We start from the raw sequence: 22,938 nt of genomic DNA, 5'->3' as shown, positions 1-22,938 counted from the left end.
AGTATCCATGACTCTCACCCACTAAATGCCAGTGGGACCCATTCCCTCCATTGTCACACCAAAAAAGGAATGCCTTGGATCATCATGGTCAGGAATTTAGCATGGAAACTCTGAAGATTGTGTTTTTGTTTGAACTAGGAATGGAATAAGCAGTGACAGGCAAAAAGGAATAAGCATTTGACAGACAAAAAAGATGAGAAGAAAAAGTGAAGAGCAAATATTGTCTTCTAGATTCATGTTTCATTAAACTTACCCAGTGTAGCATTGATCAGTATTAGAAAAAGCCCACTTTGAACATATTGGTAATTTATTTAATTGGTGACTTCATGGGTCAGGATTCCTTTTTCACCTGCCTATTTCAGCTTTTCTGTACCTCTGGACTTAAAAACTAGTTAGTTAGAAAGATAAAGACATGGTTTCTATTCACATCCACATCCACCAACACCAAGCACAGCGTTTGACATAAAAAGTACTTACAAATTTTTCTTGAATGAATGAATGGCTTCCCCACCCACATATTCTCCCATACACTTCCTCCTCTATGTTACTGTCCTAACTCCTCAAGTCTCTACTTCATGGCCTCTAAAAGTGGCTTCCTGAGCTTTCAGAGGGTCCTTGCTCTGCCCCTTGCCTAAAAGTACATCAGCAAGAGAAGAGAAACCAAAAAAACTCTTTAATTTCCTTTCTTCTACACAGCTACAAATCTTTCTTGTATGACATCATCATTAAAGGCCTCTTTTAGCTTTGCATACTTAAGTTATTTTATTCAGTGTTGGAATTGTTTAACACATTGCCTCTCATACTAGAAAAAAATTGTTTTTCCTTAGGGCCACGGTGTTTTATTAGGTCACGGTAGGTCAAGAGACGTATGAGTTATATATGTTTCATGAGGCCTCAGGCTCAAAACTAGCATAAGTTAAATACAACTCACATGGCATTTAAAGTGTCACAGTACAGACGAAGATGTCTAACTGCTCCTAGTATATATAGTCTCTGTACGTGCAGAATTAGGGAGATGAACTATCTTTGTGTGGTGGTGAAAAATGGCATTGGCTTCCTGTGTCTCTTACGGAAGTTATCCAAGGAAAAGCAGCCTCAATACTTGATGGTGACCTCTGAAGCACCTTAGAATATGAAGTGGGATATGGTAAGTGACACATGCTGTGGTAAGAAATGCTTAGGAATTCAAAGGAGGGAGAAATTACTCCAGACAATTAACCTACGGAGGTGATGGCATAAATTATTCAAGGTTATCGTGTGGCTAGATGGAGATGATAATTGATCCATCAGCTCCAAGTCTTTGCAAGAAACTAACTGGAGGCCGGGCAAGGTGGCTCATGCCTGTAATGGTAGCACTCTGGGAGGCTGAGGTGAGTGGATTGCTTGAGCTCCGGAGTTCAAGACCAGCCTGAGCAAGAGTGAGAGCCCCCATCTCTGCTAAAAATGAAAAAATTGAGGCAAGAGATCACTTGAGCCCAAGAGTTTGAGGTTGCTGTGAGCTAGGACGCCATGGCACTCTACCAAGGGTGACAAAGTGAGACTCTGTCTCAAAAAAAAAATAATAATAATAAAAAAAGGAACTCACTGCAGAGAGTTGTAATTAATTTACTCTTCAAAACTGTTACAGTGTTGTGTGGAAGGCTCAACATTGTAAATCTGTCCAGTTTTCTTAATTTATACATTTAGCATCATCATAATAGAAATTTTGAGTTACCCCAGATCTCAGCTATCCCTGGGAGCAGCTAGAAGCCAGGAGAGAACATAGTGCAAGAGAGACAGTGGCCATGGCTGAGAAGTTTAAAGACACAAGTGAATGCTCTACCTGCCTAACTTATCTCAAAAAACCCATGTACCTGAAATGTGGATTCCTCTGCTGCCTGCAGTGCATTGACTCACTGGAGAAGGAGCCCCATGGGGAGGGTTTGCTGTGCCCCATCTGCCCTGTGGTATCTCAAAAGGGTGACATCAAGCCCAATCTGCAGCTGGGGGAGCTGGTGTCCAAGGTCAATGAATTGGAGCCCCAGCTGAGAGCTATCCTACAGATGAACCCCAGGATAAGGAAGTTCCAAGTGGATATGACCTTTGATGTAGACACAGCCAACGATAGTCTCATCATTTCTGATGACCTAAGGAAGGTTCACTGTGGGTGCTTCAACCAGAATAGGAGCTGGCAAGCCGAGAGATTCAGTGCCTTGTGTGTCCTGGGGTCTCCTCGTTTCACTTCTGGCCGTCACTACTGGGAAGTGGACGTGGGGAGGAGCCAAGAATGGGATGTGGGGATCTGCAAGGAATCAGTTACCAGGCAAGGGGAGATCCCACTGTCTACAGAATGGGGCTTCTGGACTGTGGGTGTGAGAAAATCGCTGATTTTCACTGCCTGCACCTTGCCCTTGACAACTGTGTTGGTGAATCCCTGGCTTCACCGGGTGGGGATTTTCCTGGATATGGACGTGGGTACCGTCTCCTTCTACCATGTCGGCGATGGGTCTCATATCTTCACATTCAGTAACATTCCTGCTGTGGAACCACTGCGGCCATTTTTTGCTCCTTCAAATGAAACTGATGATGATCAAAGCTACCTGGGAGTCAGTCCTTCAGTGAATCCAGGTATTGAACCATCCCTCATTATGGGCAGGGCAAATGAAACCATGAACACAAAATGTCTGTAGAAATTACTGAGTGTCCAGAACCAGAGCTAGAAATGTTTCTGTTTAGTGTGACAACATAGCAAGAAAAAGTGGTGGGTCGTGTTATTACTCATGAATACAATTTCACTATATAAATTAGGAAACATTTATATTTTGGATATAGAATAATATTGTCATGTTATTTTGGGGGAGACTCTTGTTATATTTCTGTTCCAGTATGTATTTTGATCTTTTACACAGTTTGGAGTATATTCATTTTTATTTTCTGTAAGATCAACTTGGTATGTTGTGGAGCTTAAATAATAAACAATAATTTGAATATGAAAAAAAAAAGAAATTTTGAGTTAGGCTGATTCTAAAATTCATAGAAAAATAGACATAAGTATCCAGGAAAATTCAGAAAAAGAATAATAGAAGGAGAGGGGTCAGTCTGACCCTACCAGAGACTAAAGCCATGTTAAAAGTGTGTTCTTGAAGCACAGGAGATACTGTAAGGGTGGATATTTGTTGTTATATATTGATCAAAACCCATAGAAGGGTTTTACATATACATTAAATTAGTTAATCCTTACAAAATTCATGTGCTGACAAAGTAGCAGTAGTACTAATATCTCCGGTTAAGTGCTTATCTGTAATAACCTCAAAGCATAGATGATTACAATTAATAATTTTATAGATGATGAGACAGAGTCAGAAAAGAGTGAGTTAATATTTGAACTCATTTCTTTTGTGTGTGTGATAAAATATAGGTAACATATGTACATGGAATGTACAACACAAAGAAAGAAACATGCATAATGTAAAGTATGAATTTTGGTTGATGATTATGTGTCAAAGTTGGTTCATCAAATGTAACAAATGGACCACACTGATAATGGAATGTTTATGGTGGGGAGGGCTGTGTGAGGTGAGAGAGAGAAAGAACTTGTAGGAACTGCCTGTCCTTTTGGCTCAGTTTTTCATTGTGAACCTGAAAGTGTATGAAAGAACTAAAGTGTATGAAAAAACTGCTCTAACAACTGAAGTCTGTGAATAGCCAGGCAGATCAGTACAACAGAGTACAAAGTCCAGAAATAAGCCATGTACATAAAAGAAGCAATGAAAACCATCCTTTATATATATAATCCACATATATATATCCAAATATATATCTATTTGAGAAATATTTATAAGCACCTAAATAGGTACTTAGTTGGAGCTGGATAAACAATAAATAGTGGTAGACAAAATAAATGTGATCCCTGCTTTCTGGGAGTTTATAGTCTGATTAGGAGACCAACATAAAACATAAATAAATATATGGAAATGAGTTTATTTTCTTCCCTCGATCACTCTGGAAAAAAGGATTGTAATATACCTTCTATGTTCCAGTAGACTAGAAACTTTCCTTTGAATCTTATTGTAAGCATCACAGGGCTTGAATATATAATATATATTGAATATATAATATAGAATTTTAAGTACACACTTGCTCTTATTTCACTTACTCTGACAGAGTTTTGAAAAGAATCTTACTCCAGAAGAACGCTTTTCTCCTTTGGATCTTTTAAACAAAATCCAAGAACAAAATGAAGAACTTGGACTGATAATTGATTTAACATACACTCAACGCTATTATAAACCACAGGTAAATGGAACCTTTAATTGAAAAGAACTTTCTTTATTCTGATACTAAAATAATTTATAGTAATTTAGTAAAAATTCAGCAATTATGATCTGTGCTAATGTGAATGCTGGCCTTCTTTCATGGGTAATAAGTTTAAAAGGGAACCAAATAGTTTCCTTTTAATTGCTGTTTCAAAATGAGGTTGAAGGCTTGGTTGGTGCCTGTGGCTCAGTGGCTCACCAGCCACATACACCAGAGCTGGCGGGTTCAAACCCAGGCCAGGTCTGCCAAACATTGACGCCTACAACAAAAAAATAGCCGGGTGTTGTGTCAGGCCCCTGTAGTCCGAGCTATTCGGGAGGCTGAGGCAAGAGAATCACTTAAGCCCAAAAGTTTGAGGTTGCTGTGAGTTGTGATGCCATAGCACTCTACCAAGGGTGACATAGTAAGACTCTGTCTCAAAAAAAAAAACAATAAAGAACCAAAATGAGGTCGAAGATGTGAATTGAACAGTAGAGCCTCCATAGCTAACCACCTCCTTAAGTTGACCTGATTTTCATAGACCAGACATGCACCACATGTACATATCTGCACAGCAAGTCTAGTTCCTTATGTTGGTATAATCAAAATATGTAACTTTTATTCCTTAATGCCTTTTAATATCAAATAATCTGGTCAGTGTTCAAATTTGTAGTTATCTCCTAAATGTCCTATAAAATTGTCACTTTGCAATTGGTTGTTAGGTCTGTTAAGTCCTGTTGTATCTATAGGTTCCCCTCTGTTTCCCTTTTTTCCCCTTTGAATTTTATGTTTTGAAGAAGCTGGAAAAGGCTGGGCATGGTGGATTGCCTGAGCTCATGGGCTCGAGACCAGTCTGAGCCAGAGCAAGACATCATCTCTAAAAATAGTCGGGTGTTGTGGCGAGCGCCTGTAGTCCCAGCTACTCAGGAGGCTGAGGCAAGAGAATTGCTTGAGCCCAGGAGTTTGAGGTTGCTGTGAGCTACAATGCTACAGCACTCTACCAAGGGTGACAAAGTAGGGCTCTGTCTCAAAAAGAAAAAAAAGACTGGATGCAGTGGCTCATGCCTGTAATCCTAGCACTCTGGGAGGCCAAGGTCAGTGGATTGCTTGAGTTCACAAGTTCGAGACCCTGTCTCTACTAAAAATAGAAAAACTGAGGCAGGAGGATTGCTTAAGCCCGAGTTGGAGATTGCTGTGAGCTATGATACCATGGCACTATACCCAGGGCAACAGCTAGATATATTTCTACAAAATTTTCCCTTATTAACTATTTGGCTGACCAGTTATGCAGGCATGATTCTTTTCTTTTCTTTTCTCTTTTTTTTATTGTTGGGGGTTCATTGGGGGTACAATAAGCCAGGTTACACTGATTGCATTTGTTAGGTAAAGTCCCTCTTCTTTTACTTTACATTTTTCAAAATGATTTGGTTGAGGCCAGGCACAGTGGCTCATGCCTGTAATCCTAGCACTCTGGGAGGTCTAGCTGGGTGGATTACCTGAGCTCATGGGTTCAGGACCTGCCTAAACAAGAGTGAGACCTCGTTTCTAAAAAATAGCGGGCATTGTGGCAAGTGCCTGTAGTCCCAGCTACTTGGGAGGCTGAGGCAAGAGAATCGCTTGAGCCCTAGAGTTTGAGGTTGCTGTGAGCTATGATGCTATGGCACTGTACCAAGGGTGATGAAGTGAGACTCTGTCTCAAAGAAAAAAAATGATTTGGTTCACTATATCCTCCAGTTAAATTAGATTTAATTTAACGTTTCTTTTTTGTACATTATGAACTCATTACAGTTGTTATTCTCGTTGAGGCACAAATTGAGGTCTTATCTTCCGACAATTGGAGATTCTTTATTGTCTTGTGAATCCTTTTGACAACAACCCTAGTAATCCTTGATCACTTTTTGGCTATTTATATGGAAACAAGTTCCAGGGTTATCTTGTCCATTTCCTGTCTCACCTTGAGATCAGCCATTCTTCCAAGGAGCTTTGGTTCCTTTTAGTGATAATGGTATTTAGAGGTTGTAATCTGAGTGCTAGAGGTTTTCATTGCTACTAGACTGATGTTTCTAGGCTGTTTGTGGTGGACAAAGCTAGGGAATATCACTGTAGTGTAAAATACATTATGGGTTCATACCGATACTTGCTTTTTAAACTCAGATTTTAAGGATTTTAACCAACCTCCTCTGTATCTACTTTCCTTTCTCCCCAAGAACACCAGTCCTCAACAGTGCCTAGAATTCCTTTGGTCTCACAAATCAAACCAAGTTCTGCTGACTCTCTTCTATACTTCTACTTAAAACATAGCTGCTTTATGAAGACACTGATCCTTGAAATGTAAAATATTGCTAGAACTATTTATATAATTTTTATTTATACATGCATTTGTTCACATGGAATTTGCCTTCAGTTTAGTATCACTATTGACTATCTGTTCTGTAGTTTTATTAAAAATCAAGTGATACTTCCTGGTTGAAGCAGCTTTGGAAATTGCTGACATACTAGATTTATTAGAATTGCTGACATACTAAATTTATTATAATCTCTAGCTCCTCCAATTAATCTTTAATTCTTTCTCTACAAATGAAATAATATACATTTTTCATGGTTTTGCTTTATAGGATTTGCCAGAAACTATTCCTTACTTAAAAATTTTTACAGTTGGGCATCAGGTGCCTGATGATGACACTATTTTTAAATTCAAATGTGCTGTAAATGGGTTTTTGAAGGAAAATAAAGATAATGGTGAGTTTTTGGTTTTTTTTCTTATCTGAACTTTGGTGTATATTTTAAATGGGATTGGTGACATTGATATTTTTAACTGTTCTGACCTTAGCCCTATTGTATTTGATGTTAAGGTGAAAATGTCACAGGGTGCTAACAGGGTATGGTTTTCCTTTTGTTGGTCACAAATCATTTAATTTACTTTGGAAAGTAATTTTAGTGAGAAATATGAACTGAACTAGCTCACACATCTCTTTTTAAAAAATTTGAATGGAGTCTTGGTACATTGCCTCACCAAGCACTCTGTAATCCTAACACTCTGGGGAATGCCAAGATGGGTGGATCCCTAGAGCTCAGGAGTTCAAGACCAGCCTGAGCAAGAGTGAAACACCATCTCTACTAAAAATAGAAGAATTAGCTAGGTTTCCTAGTGGGTAACTGAATCCTAGCTACTTGGGAGCTGAAGCAGGAAGATCACTCCAACCCAGGAGTTTGAGGTTGCTGTGAACTAGGCTGATGCCACCACACTCTAGGCTGGGCAACAGAGTAAGACTGTCTCAAAAAAAAAAAAAAAGAGAGAGAGAGAGATACATTTGAATGGAAAATATAAAATAAAATTAAAATATTCTTTTTGCTTTATGTATTGGTTAAGAGATAGGAAGTAGAAGAAAAGGTTAAAATCTCAACATCTTAGAGTTATGAAAAAGACACAACAAAAGGCAAAGGTTGGGGTTAGACCTCTAGAAGCAAAAGAAAAACGTAAACCATGGGAATTGACTCTTTTTGATAGGTATTTAAGATATTTCTACTGTTTTTCTACTTTGAGTACAGGCAAGGTAGGAAACTACCACTTGTTACTCTTCAGACAAGAAAAACTTAAGTCAAAGACTGGTGCTTTCTTGTTCCTGCTTTTAGATCTATCTTACTCTGTTGAAAATAGATCTGTCTTTTTCTGGCATCTGCCTATCAGAAAGAACATGATATTTGCTATATTTTAAGACTGAAGAAGCTTTTCTCTTTGAAAAGCCACTGACACCCATAGGACAGAGCTTTCATTTTGCCTGCTTTCTAAATTTAGCTTGAGGAGTGCATACTTTATTTCTTAACTCTGACAGATAGTGAATATTTCCCTTTTTAAAAATATAACAGGGAGTAGTGGAGAAAGAACAGAGATAGGGGTGAGAAGATAGGGGATGAAGATGAGAGGGAGAAACTACATCGGTGGGTTTGAAGATAAATTTTAAAACTGTAACTTGTTCAGTCACTTAATGTAGTCATTTGCTTTTAATTATGTTAATCCTTATTCACAGATCTGCCCCTATACTTTAAACTTGAGAAGTTTGGTTTTGCCTGTGATAACCACAACATCTGCAGAGGAAGGAAATCATATTTGCATAAGCTATAGTCACAGAAATACTATCACTTTTTTTTTTTTTTGCATTTTTTTTTGTCCGGGGCTGGATTTGAACCCGCCACCTTTGGTAGATGGGGCCAGCACCCTACTCCTTTGAGCCTCAGGCACTGCCCAGAAATATTATTTCTTAAGGTGTGAGGGTACAGCTGCTGGTTTACTTGGCCTACTTGCGGGCTTCCTCAGCTGCTTCCAGGCTCTCTTGTATGAAATGGTTATATAGCGTTTCATCTATAATGTAAGGGCTAGGAGGTCCTTAAGAGTATGTGAGAAAAAATTTTAAAATCTTAGCTGTTTATATGTTACACCAAGTGTAGTCAGTTGGAGCACATGTGAGTCCTGTGCTGACTATGTCTTGTGTTTGCTATGATAGCAGTCTTGGAACCTTGTTCAGGATCAGTTTTGGCTACCTCTGCTATTAGCCCTTCTCACAGATACCAGGCTCACTGATAAAAGAGAAGGACTCTATATTCTCCAATCCCTAGAACTGGTAGAGACTCAGAAAATACATTGATTCAGTAAACACTGAGATCCTTTTAGCTTTACTGTTAGGGCATAGGAAGGAATGCAGAGGTGAATAACCCTCTTTGTTCTTCAGAAACTCATGGTTATCTAGGAAAATAAACATGTAGTACATGTGGCTTAGGATATGAGTTAATTATAGACAAAAAAGACCGTGTGTTAATTATAGTAAAGGAATAAGTACAGTGAGAATATCAGAAGAGGCTCAGCACCCGTAGCACAGTGGTTACGGCGCCAGCCACATACACTGAGGCTGGGTTCAAACCTGGTCGTGGCCAGCTAAAACAATGACAACTGCAACAAAAAAAATAGCCCGGCATTGTGGCGGGCACCTGTAGTCCCAGCTACTTGGGAGGCTGAGGCAAGAGAATCACTTAAGCCCAAGAGTTTGCAGTTGCTGTGAGCTGTGATGCCACGGCACTCTACCGAGGGTGACATAGTGAGACTGTCTCAAAGAAAAAGAATATTAGAAGAGAGGTTGAGGAAAGCCTGATGAGGAGACAGCATTTGAGCTGGGCTAGGGAGAAGAGGATTTTACCAGAAGGAGGGAAAGACAGTCTAATTTGGGGGACCAAGTACAAAAGGTACAGGACTTGAAGCCATGGAAAGGCACCCTCTTATGTGAGTAGAAGGTAGGGTGAAAGGAATGGAGAACATAGGTTCTTTTCAACAAATATATAACCTACTGTGTTGAAGGCACTGTTATAGAAAGTGATGATATAACAGTCTTTGCCTTTATAGACTTTATATTCTGGTGGGGGAAAGATACATAAGCAAATAAAGGTACTGAATGTAGATGCTAATAAGTGCTTTGGAGAGAAACAGAAACAGGAAGAAGGGGTGAGGGAAGAGGTGGGTGATCAGGGAAGGCCTTGCTAATAAGATGTCATTTGAGGCTAGGCATGGTAATTCATACCTGTAATCTTAGCACTTTGGGAGGCTGTGGTGGGAGGGTTGGTTGAGGCCAGGAGTTTGAGACCAGCCTGAGCCAGAGTGAACCCATCTCTACAAAAAATAGGAAAATTAGCCAGATGAGTTGGTGCATGCTTGTAGTCCCAGCTACACAGGAGGCTGAGGCAGGAGGATCACTTGAGCCCAGGAGTTTGAGGTTTAGTGAGCTGTGGTGGTGCACTCTAGCCCAGTAGCAGAGTGAAACTCTGTCTCAAGCACCCCCCACCCCTCCAAACAGATGTCATTTGAGCAGACCTTAAAGGAAGTGAGGAAACAAGCTGTTGTGTATCTGGGAGAGGAGTATTTTAAGGCAGAGGAAACAGGAGGTTGCGGAGTCCCTGAAGCATAATTGTGCTTGCCACTTTGGAGGGGAGTGGTAAGAAGGCCAGTGTGGGTGGAGTGGACTGAGTGAGGGTCACAGCAGTAGAAAATGGGATTAGGGAGGTTGGAGGTGGGCAGGAGGGAAACAGTTGCTATCGTTCTTATAAATCATAGTTAGGATCATTGTAGACTTACACTGTAGTTGAAAAGACAGATTGATACCCATTTATAAAGGGTTCTATATGCCATGCTAAGAAGCTTGAAGATTTTTTAAATTTCAGGTTAACCTGAGGGTACAACAATTAGGTTACAGTGTTTGTGCTTGATAGGTAAGGTCCCTGTTGTAGTCATGAAGTTTGAATATTTTTAAGGAAAAGAGCAACCAAGCCAAACTTAGGTTTTAGAAAGATAACATCTTCGACAACAGAGCTAGACCCTGTCTAAAATTTACAAAAGTAAAAATTACAAGGCTAGGCAAGATTGGCTCATACCTGTAATCCAGCACTCTGGGAGGCCAAGTGCTCAAGGAAGGACCCCTTGAGTTCAGAGTTCTAGACCAACCTGAGCAAGGGCAAGACGCTGTCTCTCCTAAAAATAGAAAAATTAACCAAGCGTTGTGGCAGGCACCAGTTGTCCCAGCTTCTTGGGAGGCTGAGGCAGGAGGATTGCTTGAACCCAGGAGTTTGAGGTTGCTGTGAGCTAGGCTGAGGCCATGATACTCTAGCATAGTACAAGCCAGTGACTGTCTCCAAAAAAAAAAAAAAAACAAAACGGAAGGAAGGAGGGAGGGAATATGTTCATATGGAGGAGCAACTGAGATAATAGAGATTGAATCAGGGAGGTGACTTTGTTGTGTGATTGATGCAGTCAACACCTAGTCACAGACACAGATTTTGCAAAGAAAAACTGCACATTGTTTTTTATTCCTCATATATATTTTTTTAAATGATGGACTAAGAAATGTGATAGCATAATGGGAGGAATCTTAGACTTGATTCTAGTCTTTGTTCTGTTGGCCTGCTGTGTTACTTTGATTTACATCTTCAAGTCTTGCCTTTCCGTTTTAAAACATGAATAGTGCTGTTTACCTGAGTACTTCACAAGGGCACCTAGACCTGTGGCAGGTGAGGAGCGCCAGGGTAGAGAAGGAATGGAAGGAAGCACTTTGGAACTCACAAGTACTACAGAGAGTGTTCTTTTTAGTGTTCAGTATCAAAAGTGAAGGCATTCCATTTGTTGTTTCATTAAGAAACAAATTTCATTCTTCTCATAGCCTGTTGTCATTTTCACTCATTTTTCTATAATTAAATCAATTAATGATGGGTAGTGTATGTTAAGACAAATGGGTTTGTCACAATGCAGTTTTAGCTCTTAGTACCTCATTAGGACTTCTGCAGTTCACATCATTCAGTCAGAACTGGGACAGTGTAAAGTTTACCAGAGACACTGAGTTTTGGCTTTCTGTTGGATGATTTTTTTAATAGCATATTCCAAAAAAAAAAAAAAAAAACCACACTTCTCTTTGGAGTTATTCCTTTTGGGGGAGTATGTGTAGTAATGTTGTGGTAACTTTTTAGTGTTACTCTTCAGAAAAATACATAACTTATTTTTAGTATATATACATCAGTTATTTAACTCTGTATTTCCTGTTTTATAGACAAGCTTATTGGTGTCCACTGTACTCATGGTTTAAACAGGACTGGCTACCTAATCTGTAGGTAAGTTGCCAACCTCAGAGGCAGACCATTTTTAGCCTGTTTTTGTCTATTTGTAGTGGTGATGTAAGCTTGTTGCCAAAAATATAGTCGGTATAGGAATGTATGAAATAGAAAGCTGCCATGCCTTCAAACCAGAGATGACCACCATTAATAATTTAGTACATGTTTTTTCAAACTTTACAAATACAGATAGAAGCATGTATTTGTAATTTAATGGTTAACGTGTGATGGACATCTTTCTGTGAAAGTACTTGGAAACTTCATTCTTTCTAAAGGTTGCATAGTTTCTTTACATATTGATGAACATTAAAGTCAGAAGTTTTTGATGTTATGAAACATTGAAATAGTGAACATTTCTTCATGAACACCTTTGAATACATATGTGATTGTCCTGGAGATAATTTCACTCAAAGTGGAATTTCTGAATCCAAATAGTATGCTCCTTATTCCTTTTATGGATGTTGCCACACTGTACCAATTTATGTTTGTTCATTCAGAAAATATTTATTGAGCATTTGTATGTGTAGGCCCTGTGCTGTGTGCTAGCAAAGAGACTTCACCCACCCCTTGTGAATCCTAACAACAGTGTAGGGAGGGAATAGATATTAAAGCATCACACATATGTATGTAGCATTACAAATCTGACAAGTGCTAAGGAAGAGAGGGACATGGTTTAATGAACATATATAATTTGACATCATCAAGAATGTAACAGGTTTCTGTAGGGAGATTTGAGCAAATATCTGAAATACGAGTAAGGATTAACCATTGTGGAGAGAATTCTGAACACAAGGAACAGCAGCAACCCTGTAACAGGAAAACATGGACTGTGTAGAGGAACTGGCCAGCGATGCTGGCCCTGGGGGAGATATGGCATTAAAATGGAGCTAGAAGTAGGAGCAGGAGCTAAGATCATGCAGAACTGTGTTTAAGGTTTTAGTCTTAAGAGCACTAGAAAAATGAATGAACTTTTTTTATCGGGGGTCAGCATAGGAAACATAATCAAATTTGCATTTTTAGCCTATCATTTTCCTACTGAGTGGAAAATACACTGCAGAGGGGAAAGAGGTAGAAGCAAGGTAACAAGTCAGAAGATGTTTGTAGGAATTGAGGCATAATGGTGGATTGGACCAGGATGTGGTTATTTTGATAGAATGATATGGACATATTCTGGAGACATTTAGGTAATATCATTATCAAGAGTTGGTGGTGGGTTGAAGGTGAGAGTAAGGAAGAAGTGGCTGATGGTAATGGTGACTGACCCACAGTTACGCAGTATTTTTTAGATGTAATTTTAATATTGTTCCCAATTTTCTTCTGGTTGTTGGTTTCTGATAAATACTTTGTCATATTAAGGACATCTCCTTCTGTTTTTATTTATGAAGCATTTTGGTTAAAAATGACTTGAATTTAACATCCAGCAGTTTGGTCCTGTACTTCCTTTCCTTTTCTTTAAGTTATATTAATGTAAATAATTATATTAATAGATTTTCTAAAGTTGGGTCATCCTTCTATTCTTGAAATAAAGTCTTTTTGTGATCATAGTATATCATTCTTTAATAATTGTTTGGATTAGATGTGATATTTTCGTAGGATTTTTGTATCTACATTTGTAAGTGAAATTGGACCTTTTTGGAAAAAACTTGATTTTTTTCTTTTTGAATATATAAATGACCCAAATTATGTTGTTTTGTTAGATATTTGATTGATGTAGAAGGCATGAGGCCAGATGATGCAATTGAATGTAAGTATGAGGGTTGTCACTATTTTTTACTTTTTACAAAAGTTAAAGGTGGAAATGTAGATGAATTTCTCAAATTTTTGAAAAAAAAGTTTATAAGTTGTTTTCATATACAATAGTCTTACCAAAAGATTGTAAAGAGATATATATGGAAGTAGTCAGATGTAACAGCCTGACTAATTTAGTCAGTGAATTTCAGCTTTGATTTTCTTTCTCTGGGAAAGATGTGCTTTTTTGTATAGTTATTTCTAATAGTTTATCTACTCCTCAGTATTCAATAGGTGCCGGGGACACTGCCTAGAAAGACAGAACTACATTGAAGACCTTCAGAATGGTCCTATAAGAAAGTAAGTCTTGCATTTTATATGTGAGATTGTGGTTTGGAGATCTCTCTTGTTAAATTTCTTTCTTTTTTTTTTTTTTTAGACAGAGTCTCACTTTGTTGCTCTTGGTAGAATGCTGTGGCATCATAGCTCACAGCAGCCTCAAACTCTTGGGCTCAAGCAATCCTCTTGCTCAGCCTCCTGTGTAGTTGGGCCTAGGTGCCTGCTACAATGCCTGGGTATTTTTTAGAGATGGGGTCTCGCTCTGGTTCAGGTTGGTCTCAAACTCCTGAGCTCAAGCAGTCCACCCGCCTCGGCCTCCCAGAATGCTAGGATTATAGGCGTGAGCCACCATGCCCGGCCTCTTTTAAAAAGGTTTTAATTTATCATTTTTATGGTTATGTAATAGTGGTATATGTTTATAGGGTACCTGTGATGTTTTGATACAAACCTACAGTGTATATTAATCAAATAAAGGTAATTGGGATATCTGTCACCTCCAGCATTTATCATCTGTCACCTCCAGCATTTATCATTTCTTTGTTTTAGGACACTCCATTCCACCTTTTAGTTATTTTAAAGTATACCATAACTTACTATAAACTGTAGGCACTTTGTTGTGCTGTCAAATATTATTCATTCCACCTATCTAACTCTATTTTTGTATGCATTAACCATCTCCACTTCATCCCTACTACCCTTCCCAACCTCTGGTAACATTAGTCTCTGTCTCCACGAGATCAATTATTTTAATGTATAGCTCTCATATGAGTGAGAATATCTCAGATTTGTCTTTTTGTGTGTTGCCTTATTTCACTTAACATAATATTCTCCAGTTCCATCCATGTTGTTGCAAATGATAGGATTTCATTCTGTTTTTATGGTTGAATAATATTCTATTGTATGTATGGACCACATTTTCTTTATCCAGTCATTCAACCAATCAACCTAAGGACACTTAGGTTGATTCCAAATCTTGGCTATTATCAATATCGCTGCAATAAACATGGGAGTACAGTTAATATTTTTGTCATACTGATTTCCTTTTTTTTTGTTTGTTGAGAGAGAATCTCATTCTCTTGCCCTGGGTAGAGTGCTATGGTGTCATAGCTCACAGCAACCTCATACTCTGGGGCTCAAGAGAACCTCTTGCCTCAGCCTCCCGAGTAGCTGGGACTATAGGTGCCCACTACAACACCTGGCTAGTTTTTCTATTTTTTTTTCTTTGAGACAGAGTCTCACTATGTTGTCCTCGGTAGAGTGCTGTGGCGTCACAGCTCATAGCAACCTCAAACTCTTGGGCTTAAGCAATTCTCTTGCCTCAACCTCCCAAGTAGCTGAGACTACAGGCAGCCGCCACAAGGCCCAACTATTTTTGGTTCCATTTGTCATCGTTTAGCAGGCCCAGGCCAGGATTGAACCTGCCATCTTTGGTGTATGTGGCTGGCGCCCTACTCACTGAGCTATAGGCACTGAGCCAGTTTTTCTATTTTTGGTAGAAACAGAGTCTCACTCTTGTTCAGGCTGGTCTCAAACTCACGTCAGCCTCCCAGAGTGCTAGGATTATAGGCGTGAGCTAGCGCACCCAGCCTCTTTCTTTTGGATACATACCTAGCAGTGAGACTGCTGGGTCATATGGTAGTTCTGTTTTTGAGGAGTTCCATACTTTTCTCCATAGTGGTTGCCCACATTTACATTCCCATCAATAGTATATGAGGGTTCCCCTTTCTCTACACCCTTGCTAATATTCATTATTCTTCATTATTGCCTGTCTTTTTGATAAAAGCCATTTTAGGGCGGCGCCTGTGGCTTAGTGAGTAGGGCGCCAACCCCATACACCGAGGGTGATGTGTTCAAACCTGGCCCCGGCCAAACTGCAACAAAGAAATAGCCGGGCATTGTGGCAGGTGCCTGTAGTCCCAGCTACTTGGGAGGCTGAGGCAAGAGAATCACGTAAGCCCAGCAGCTGGAGGTTGCTGTGAGGGTTGTCTACCTAGGGCAACAAAGTGAGACTCTGTCTCTAAGAAAAAAAAAAAAAAAAGCCATTTTAACTGGGGTGAGATATCTCATTGTAATTTTGATTTGTATTGCTCTGGTGACTAATGGTGCTGAGCATTTTTTAATACACCTTTGGCTAGTTGTATGTCTTCTTTAATTATATTTTTATTGCGTGTGTATTTCTTTTGAGAAATGTCTATTCAGATCTTTTGCCCATTTGTAGTCAGATTAGATGATTTTTTTCCTATTGAGTTGTTTGAGCTTCTTATTTATCCAAATTATTAATCCCTTATCAGATGGGTATTTTCTCACATTCTGTGGGTTCTCTCTTAATTATGATTTTTCCTTTGCTTTGCAGAGTTTTTGTGATCATAGGAAGATCTCTTTTTATATAAACTTTTTTTATTTTTTGTTTTTCAAAAAGCTAAATTTATTCAATTTAAATGGCAGTCCTTTATTCTGAGATTATGTTCTTCCTGCTTTTTGAGGTGCTAAAATATATTTTCTCTTACATAATAATGCTGATAGCATATGGTAGTTTGGTTTTTTTTTTTTTCTGTTTTTGTTTTAATGTTGTTAGCTGGCAAAAATAAAAGCCACAAACACTTAAATGCCCCAATTAAAAACAACTTTTTTAACAAATTTAATGGTACTTGAAAGCAGAGCCTAGGAATCATAACTTAGGTAAAAGCTGACCTTCTGTGTTACATATGTCACAGTACTGAATTCTTTAATGGTGATTTCCCTATACAAATTATATAGCAGGATAAAAATCTTTATTTACATTAAACCAGTATAAATAGGTCCTTAATTTCAAGCAGCAAAGAAATACATTTTCATTCAATGCCATGGCTATATTCTTTTTATACAATTTACGTTGCATTTATTCATTCTTCTGGTAGTCTGCGCATTTGCTAGGAAAAGCTAAACCAATAGTAATGGGAGAAGGAAGAGATTTTTACTTTCATATACCAAAATATGTCAGTAAATTACTAAATTTTGAAACTGGTAATATTGTATGGAAATATTCTCTTTGAGGAATTGGAATTCCAGTGGGTACAGGTCAAGTGGATTTCAAGACTCAGCACATCTCATGGAACCAGTCCACACAATGAATAAACCTGTTAGACAAGGCCCTAGGTATAACCTGCATCGGACCCAAGGTTACCCAACTCCTTCTCAGCATTTCCACACCCGGTCCCAAAATTTTCAACAGTCATTCAGGTACCTCTCTCTGCTTTCTTATCTAGAATCGAAATGGAAATTAATATTCTAAATGAGTAAGAATACATTATGATAATAGTGAGGAATTGATGTTTGTTGCTGATCATTTTCAACCAGGAGATATTATAGTCTGCATTTTGTATTTGGGACTAGAAAATTTAGTACAGGATGGGGAGTATGTGACTTTTTAGAAGCATTGGGAAAAGACTTAGAAATTTTCACTGATTTTTAAAGTTAGTGGAAGCCAAGGATTTGATGTGGCTACCAAAAAGGACCTTGCATTCTTAGGCTACATTGATTGTGGTATAGTTTTCAGAATAAAGAAAATAACTGTTTAAAGAGTAAATATAACTTATAAGAAAAATAATAAAATTCTAGTAGAAATAGGGAGCAGTGGCTCACATCTGTAATCTTAGCATTTTGGCAGGCTGAGACAGGAGATTGCTTGAAACCAGAAGTTTGAGACCAGTCTAAGCAAGAGTGAGACCCTGTTTCTATAGGAAATAGAAAAATTAGCTGGGCATCGTGGTGTACTACTGTAGTCCCAGCTACTTGCAAGGCTAAGGTAGGAGGAGGCTTGAGCCCAGGAGTTTGAGGTTGCAGTGAGCTATGATCTCACCACTGCACTTCAGCCTGGGTAGCAGAGTGAGATTCTAGCTCACTAAACAAAAAAGAAGAAAAAAAACTTAAGAGAAATATGTAAAGGAGTTGAGCATATAAATCACAAAAGTGATTTCACTTAGAAAATGGGAAAAACCTTACTATAGTTAAACTAGTGTGTTAGTCACTGGGTTCTCCAAAATGACAAAACCAATAGGATGGATGAGAGGGGCTTTTTTATTAGAGTAATTAGTTCATGCATTTATGGAGGTTGAGAAGTTTCTTGATAGGCCGTTTGTAAGTTAGAGAATCATTTATACCAGTAGTGTGGCTCAGTCCAAGTCAGAAAGGCTCAAAATCAAATAAGCCAGTGGTGTAACTCTCAACCCAAGGCTTTAGAATCTGGAAAGGGTGAGAGACCACTGATGCAAGTCTTGTCTTACAAAGCCAGAGTGCCTGGAGTTCTGATGTTCAAGGGTAGGAGAGCAAGGGGGTTTCAGCTCCAGGAGAGAAAGCAATTTGTCTTTCCTCTGCCATTTTGTTTTCTTGAGGCGTCCAGCCAATTGGATGGTGCCTGCCCACATTGAGGGTAGATTTTTCCCACTCAGTCAACCCACTCACAGAGCAATCTTCTCTAAAAACACCCTCACAGACACACCCAGAAATAATGCTTTACCAGCTATGTCAGTATCCCTCAATCTAGTCAAGTTGACACTGAAAATTAACTATCCCAAATAACCAGACATTATTTTTTGTCTATTAATTTAGCATTAGTTTTCTTTTATTGGAGACAGAATCTTACTCTGTCATCATGGTTAGAGTGCTGTGGTGTCATAGCTCACAGCAACCTCAAACTCCCAGGGTTTGAATGATCCTCATGCCTCAGCCCCCCCATGACACCTGGCTAATTTTTCTATTTTTAGTAGAGATGGGATCTCGCTGTTGTTTAGGCTGGTCTCAAACTCCTGAGCTCAAGGGATTCTTCTGTCTGGGCCTCTCAGAGTGCTAGAATTATAGGCGTGAGCCACTGTGCCTGGCCACAACAGTTTTTTTGTTTGTTTTTTATTTTTTGGAGACAGCATCTCACTCTCTCACCTAGGCTAGAGAGTGGTGGCATCATCATAGCTCAATGAAACCTCAAACTCCTGGCCTCAAGTGATCTTGCTTCAGCCTACCCAAATAGCTGGGACTATAGGTACGCACCACTATGCCTGACTAATTTTTCTATTTTAAGTAGAGACAGGCTCTCTCTTGCTCAAGCTGGTTTCAAACTCCTGCCCTCAAGCAGTCCTCCCACCTTGGCATCCCAAAGTGCTAGGATTACAGGCATGAGCCACTGTACTCCGCATTTAGCAACAGCTTTTGATAAGTGGTTGCCAGGCTGGACCTTTATTTGCATCTTGGTGCTATGTTCACCCACAGTGTGATCTTGGGTAAGATACTTAGCTTCTCTAAATTTCCTCTTTCTCATCAGTCAAATGGGGATTTTAATAATACATACCATATAAAGGTTGTTGACTATGACCATGAGTTAAGCATTTTAGCACATTGTAGATAACTTTCAAAAAGATGCTTGCTATTTTTAAAAGATATGAACATTTCAAAAGGATGTTGCTAGTGGCACCTGAAATGAAAATCAGTATAACCCTTTTGAAAAATAATTTTATTAAAAAAAAAAAAAAAAAGAAAAATAATTTTATTAGCCATGAAAATGCTGATACCTGGTAATCCTGTGTTGAGACTAAGGATTATTTCAAAATATGGAAAAAGCTATATTCTTTCAGTCATTCAGCCCATTTTTCAAACTCCCTACTGTGTGTCAGGCACTGGGGTAGGTGCTCAGGATTCAGTAGTGTTTGTTCTGAGATGTTAATCACAGAATTGTAATAGTGGAAAAAATAGTAGCTGCTTGTATTTATAATAATGGGGAATATAGCTAAGTAATTGTTGTATCTGTACTTTACTATTTTATAAAGCCATTGAAAGTGTGCTCATTTCTGACAACTGAAAATTATAGGCTGATTCAACAGTCAAAAAATGATGCTGGGGGCAGTGGGAGAAGACCAAAAGGAAATACTAACCAGTTAAATTAGATTAAGTGGGCTTTAGAGCTTTGGGGAAGGGGATATATTTTCTTTTCTCAGATTTCCAAATTTTCTTTTGTATAATTATGTTACATTTGCTGAGCTTGCTTTTGAACAAAGAAATTTTAAATCCTCATTTTCCAATTTTGCTCTGTTTAGCATGGTTAAAGTTTTTCTACACTTATAATTAATTTATTCATAAAGTAGAAGTAAATTTCTTTTGATACTAAATAGCCTATTCTGTTTTAAGTCAATCCTGCCAGACTTGGCGAGTGAAAACATTTGTTCAGAAATACTGTGGCATCCATTTTTCTCTATAGGAAAAGGTGGAAAGGCTTCTGGGAACCTACTGTGTGCTGGAGTATTGCACAGGGTGTCCCAAAAGTTGCCATATACAGACAATAGGAAATTATAGCTAAATGTATCTTTGTTTACAAAATATTCATTACAAAACCTTACAAAATATACTTCTATGTATAGCAGCTTTTTGTATGCCCTATATATAACTGAAATGTATTGGCTTGATTTACCTTCATAACAGCCCATGAAGATGATAGGTATTGTTAGCTCCATTTTATAAAGAACTAAGAGATATAAAGATTAAGTAATTTATCTGCGAAGATCACACAGGTAGGAAATAATAGAACCAGAATATCTATGTATTATTTTATAAAGCTTATATATGTTTTTATTAATCCTAGTGATGTTTTATTACTTCTTGTTTTGCTTTCAGGAAATTTCCACAGAATCAGAATGTTTACCAGAGAAGCCATATCCCTCCTCCTGGTCCCCCAGGAGAGGACTATTCACAAAGGAGATACTCTTGGCATGCGAAGCCATATGCCCATCAAGCATCTCAGAATAAAAGGTGGTATTCTGACAGCTATAACAGACCATCCAACCCAACCTATTGGGGATGGACCAAGTGATACAAACCTGTCCCAGAAATGTACCTGGAGACAAGAGCTGGACTGAAGACACCTAGAGTGACTTTTAATTAAATCAGGTCAAATGACATTTTTTTTATTGTTCCTTTTGTGTTCAAGTTTAAGGAAAAACAATATTGATATTTACTTCTGTGTTAATAAGTTTGTAGTAATTACAGCAAAGGAAAATACTGTCTTTCCAATCTTAAAACTTTTCTAAAGGAAAATATTTTAGAACTGATAAAGCATTAAGAACTTCCCTTGCAAATTATTTTTGAAAAATACTGTCTGGTTTTTCTATGTATTTCCTTTTGATAAGATCTATGATATATGTGTGTGTGTATTCAGAAATGTTTATAATGTTTTTGTCATGTTCTATTATTTACTTGGTCATTAAGGGTTTCTTTATTTTTCCTAACTGTTCACAATTTCTAATAAAATTTACATAGGAGATAAAACCTAGTCACTATCTATAATTTTAATTGTGATTAGATATTTCTTTCTTTGATAGTCAGTTGGGGATTTGACCAACGTCCTTTCACTTGGTGATTGGATTGCCAGGTAAACCATCTCACACAAGAATGGACAAACATATTAATTATACTGATGGATAATTGTCATTGGCTGGGTAGAACTATTCAGAAAACTTAAACTTTTATAGATCATAAGGATTGCTTGATGAGCAGAGTAAGATATGACCATTTAAAGCCTGGGGTATCTGGGTAGACTGGTTGTATCATTGCTCCCCTGTTGACTGTAATTTCCTGGGATCTTTCTCCAGTTCCTTCTCACAGTGGATTGGTAGCTTACCTTGATTGACTTTTTCCAAGTTGTTTTCTTCTGTTGCTATATTGCTGGAACACACAGACGAATCTCTAGGGAGGGTGTTATTTTTAGTTGCACAGGAAGCCAGAAACTGTTGGTTGCTTGATGAAGTGTGTACTTATCTTGACACAGAGTAAGCTTCAGTAAAATATTTGATAAATACTTGGGCAAGTTCTTTTCTTTCTTTTTTTTTTTTTTGAGACAAGAGTCTCACTGTGTCGCCCTTGGTAGAGTGCTATGGCGTCACAGCTCACAGCAATCTCAAACTCTTGGACTTAAGCTATTCTCTTGCCTCAGCCTCCAAAGTCGCTGGGACTACAGGTGCTCACCACAATGCCCAGTTATATTCTTTTAATAGTTGTCATTGTTGTTTAGCTGGCCCAGGCCAGGTTCGAACCCACCAGCCCTGGTGTATGTGGCTGACACCTAACCAGCAAGCTACAGGTGCTGAGCCAAGTTATTTTTTTGTCTTATTTTTTTTCCTTTTTTGAGATATGGTCTGTTACCTGGGCTACAATGTAATGGCATCATAATAGCTCAGCGAAACCTCCAACTCCTGAACTTAAACAATCTTCCTGCCTCAGCCTCCCAAATAGCTTAGACTACAGGTGTGTGCCACTACACTTGGCTAATTTCTTTTATTTTTTGTAGAGATAGGGTCTTGCCCAGGTTGGTTTTGAACTCCTGACCTCAAATGATCCTTCAGCCTGGGCCTCCCAGAGTACTAGGATTACAGGACTGAGCCCCTACACTTGGCCCAGCTTTTTTTTTTAAAGTATCTGATTTTGAGGATTTGTGTCATTGAGTGTCTGATATTGCAAGGATAGTTATTTTCTTTCTTATGTATGAATAACATCTGGACCTTGACTGGCCCCTGGTTAAAAAATTTTGCAGTTGGGAAAAAAAAAAAAAATTTGCAGTTGGGCGGCGCTGGCCCCATATACTGAGGGTGGCGAGTTCAAACCCGGCCCCGGCCAAACTGCAACCAGAAAATAGCCGGGTGTTGTGGCGGGTGCCTGTAGTCCCAGCTGCTCGGGAGGCTGAGGCAAGAGAATCGCTTGGGCCCAGGAGTTGGAGGTTGCTGTGAGCTGTGTGAGGCCATGGCACTCTACCGAGGGCCATAAAGTGAGACTCTGTCTCTACAAAAAAAAAAAAAATTTTGCAGTTGGCTCGGCGCCCATAGCACAGTAGTTATAGCACCAAGGTTGGTGGGTTCCAACCCGGCCCGGGCCAGCTAAACAACGACAACTGCAACAAAAAATAGCCAGGCACTGTGGCAGGCACCTGTAGTCCCAGCTACT

The 22,938-nt window shown here is 38.7% G+C and overlaps 2 protein-coding genes across 3 annotated transcripts in view; both read left to right on the top strand.

The window, feature by feature from the left end:
* DUSP11 (dual specificity phosphatase 11) overlaps positions 1 to 22,938 on the top strand; it is a 25,854-nt gene extending 2,916 nt beyond the window's left edge. The window contains exons 3-9 of one of the 2 annotated variants that reach the window (XM_053588302.1): positions 4,144 to 4,275; positions 6,891 to 7,014; positions 11,856 to 11,916; positions 13,614 to 13,660; positions 13,929 to 14,004; positions 17,032 to 17,202; positions 20,620 to 22,938. In XM_053588302.1, the coding sequence (XP_053444277.1) occupies positions 4,144 to 4,275; positions 6,891 to 7,014; positions 11,856 to 11,916; positions 13,614 to 13,660; positions 13,929 to 14,004; positions 17,032 to 17,202; positions 20,620 to 20,815 (807 nt within the window). In that variant the 3' untranslated portion in view covers positions 20,816 to 22,938. Of the gene's footprint in view, positions 1 to 4,143; positions 4,276 to 6,890; positions 7,015 to 11,855; positions 11,917 to 13,613; positions 13,661 to 13,928; positions 14,005 to 17,016; positions 17,203 to 20,619 lie in introns of both variants that reach the window. The other variant, XM_053588301.1, reaches the window with a different exon arrangement.
* LOC128583768 (ret finger protein-like 4A) lies at positions 1,607 to 2,742 on the top strand. Its single transcript, XM_053588303.1, has one exon. It carries the CDS (start codon positions 1,785 to 1,787, stop codon positions 2,667 to 2,669), a length of 885 nt encoding a protein of 294 aa, XP_053444278.1. The 5' UTR covers positions 1,607 to 1,784; the 3' UTR covers positions 2,670 to 2,742.

The sequence above is a fragment of the Nycticebus coucang genome, chromosome 4, assembly GCF_027406575.1.
Source record: "Nycticebus coucang isolate mNycCou1 chromosome 4, mNycCou1.pri, whole genome shotgun sequence".
Lineage (NCBI taxonomy): Eukaryota > Metazoa > Chordata > Mammalia > Primates > Lorisidae > Nycticebus > Nycticebus coucang.
The sequence above is the reverse complement of the archived record's forward strand: the minus strand, read 5'-3'. Positions and strand labels throughout refer to the sequence as shown.